General features: G+C 56.3%; 1 protein-coding gene across 2 annotated transcripts in view; it reads right to left on the bottom strand.

Annotated features, from left to right (window-relative positions):
* CABP2 (calcium binding protein 2) overlaps nucleotides 1–1,773 on the bottom strand; it is a 7,157-nt gene that overhangs the window by 2,788 nt on the left and 2,596 nt on the right. For both annotated transcript variants that reach the window (XM_021706430.1, XM_008073493.1), the window contains one exon: nucleotides 811–945. In XM_021706430.1, coding sequence (XP_021562105.1) covers nucleotides 811–945 — 135 coding nt within the window. The remainder of the gene's footprint in view (nucleotides 1–810; nucleotides 946–1,773) is intronic.

Genomic DNA, 1,773 nt, shown 5'->3' with positions numbered 1-1,773 from the left:
CCACTCACCTCGGCCTCCCAAAGGCGTGGGATTACAGGCTGAGCCACCGAGCCCGGCCTGCTACCCTTTTTAAGTGAGCTTTTCCCACCCCCCTCCAGGCTGGGTCATCTGTATTTCGTGATGGGAATCGCTCTTCAAAAAACAAGGCCGAAAATGAAAGGCACACGAGTCTTAACATTTCTCAGAGCGGCCAGGTGCAGTGGCTCACGCCTGTCATCTCAGCACTTTAGGAGGCCAAGGCGGGAGGATCGCTTGAGCCCAGGACTTCAGGACCAGCCTGGGCAACATGGTGAGATCTCATCTCTACAGATCATAAAAAAAAAATTAGCTGGGTACGGTGGCGTGTGCCTTTAGTCCAGCTACTTGGGAGGCCGAGGCAGAAGGAGGTCAAGGCTGTGGGAGCTGTGATCACGCCCTTGCACGCCAGCCGGGGCAACAGAGTGAGACTCCGACTCAAAAATAAATAAATAAAATAAAACTTCTTAGAACTTTTCTTAATTTCCCTGTAGAGTTCGGTTGGGTTCAAGTCCTGGCTCCGATGACTTTGCCGTGTGACTTCAGACAAGTCACTGAACCCTTCAGAGACTCAGTTTTCTCATCCGCAGAAGGGGAATCATGGATCCCGCTCTGCCCACCTCATAGAAGATGGTGAGATACTCCAGAGGCAGAGACCTTGCCTTGAGAATGACCCAGGTCCTGGGCTCTGGGGGCCGCCCATGCGGTTACCTCTGTGCCTGGGCTGCCCGGCTTCCCTGGCCATGGTCGGGGCATCTGGAGGATTAGGGGAGAGGGCGGGTCTGAGGCACGTACTGATTTGCTGCGAGATCTCGATGAGCTCCATCTCGGTGGGCATGTAGCCCAGTGTCCGCATGCAGGCACCCAGCTCCCGGTAGCCAATGTAGCCATCCCGGTCTCGGTCAAACTCCTGGAAGGCGACCTGCAGCTCTGCCAGGCAGGGTGGGTCAGTCCTTCCCCCACATCCCCCCTGCCCCCAGTCCTGGCCTGGACCAGCCTACCGCTCTCCCCTTGGTCCAACCCTTCCCCCCTGAACATCAGCTTCTCTTTGCTGCCTCGGGGCCTTGGCACATGCCGTTCCTTTTATTTGCTTTTTCAGCAACTTCAGGAGCACCCACGATGTGCCAAGCTCTGCCCTGGCACTGGAATATGGCAATGGACTTGAAAGAAAGAAAGAAAGCAGGAAAACGAATCTCCAACCTCATGGGACTCACGTTCTGGAACATTCCGCTCTCGCCTTTGGCCCTAGGTCACCCACTAGGAAGACTTCCCTCTCCATTTGTCCTCCTAACGCCCACGTGCTGATTTTCTGGAGAGCACAGGGCACTGTTTGCACCTGTGTCTGACTTACTGACCTCAGTCAGGCCGAAAATGGAGGGCACATGAGTCTTAAATTTTCTCAGAGCGGCCAGGTGCGGTGGCTCACGCCTGTCATCTCAACACTTTAGATGAGGGGGCATGGGCCGTGTCTATCTAGTCTGCTATGTTTCCCAGCACTCAGCCCATGCCAGACACACAGTGGGCACCCAGGAAGTGTCAACTGAATTAACAAATACAGAAGGGACCCGTGACCCGCCTGGAGAATGAGACCTGGGCACTGACTGCCGGGGGTGGGGCCGGGGGTGTATCAGCCCCGCCCTGTTCAGTTTCATCCCCATTTCCTTGAACTGGTCCCTAAAGCCTTCCTGCTCCTAGTTCCTCCTGGGGACAGCAGGGACCCCCACCCGAGGCCCCACCCGGGTCCCCACCCCACACCCA

The sequence above is a fragment of the Carlito syrichta genome, unplaced genomic scaffold (genome assembly GCF_000164805.1).
Source record: "Carlito syrichta isolate Samal-C Ts95f unplaced genomic scaffold, Tarsius_syrichta-2.0.1 Scaffold115695, whole genome shotgun sequence".
Classification (NCBI taxonomy): Eukaryota; Metazoa; Chordata; class Mammalia; order Primates; family Tarsiidae; genus Carlito; species Carlito syrichta.
Note: the sequence above shows the minus strand (reverse complement) of the source record. Positions and strands in the feature narration are given on the sequence as shown.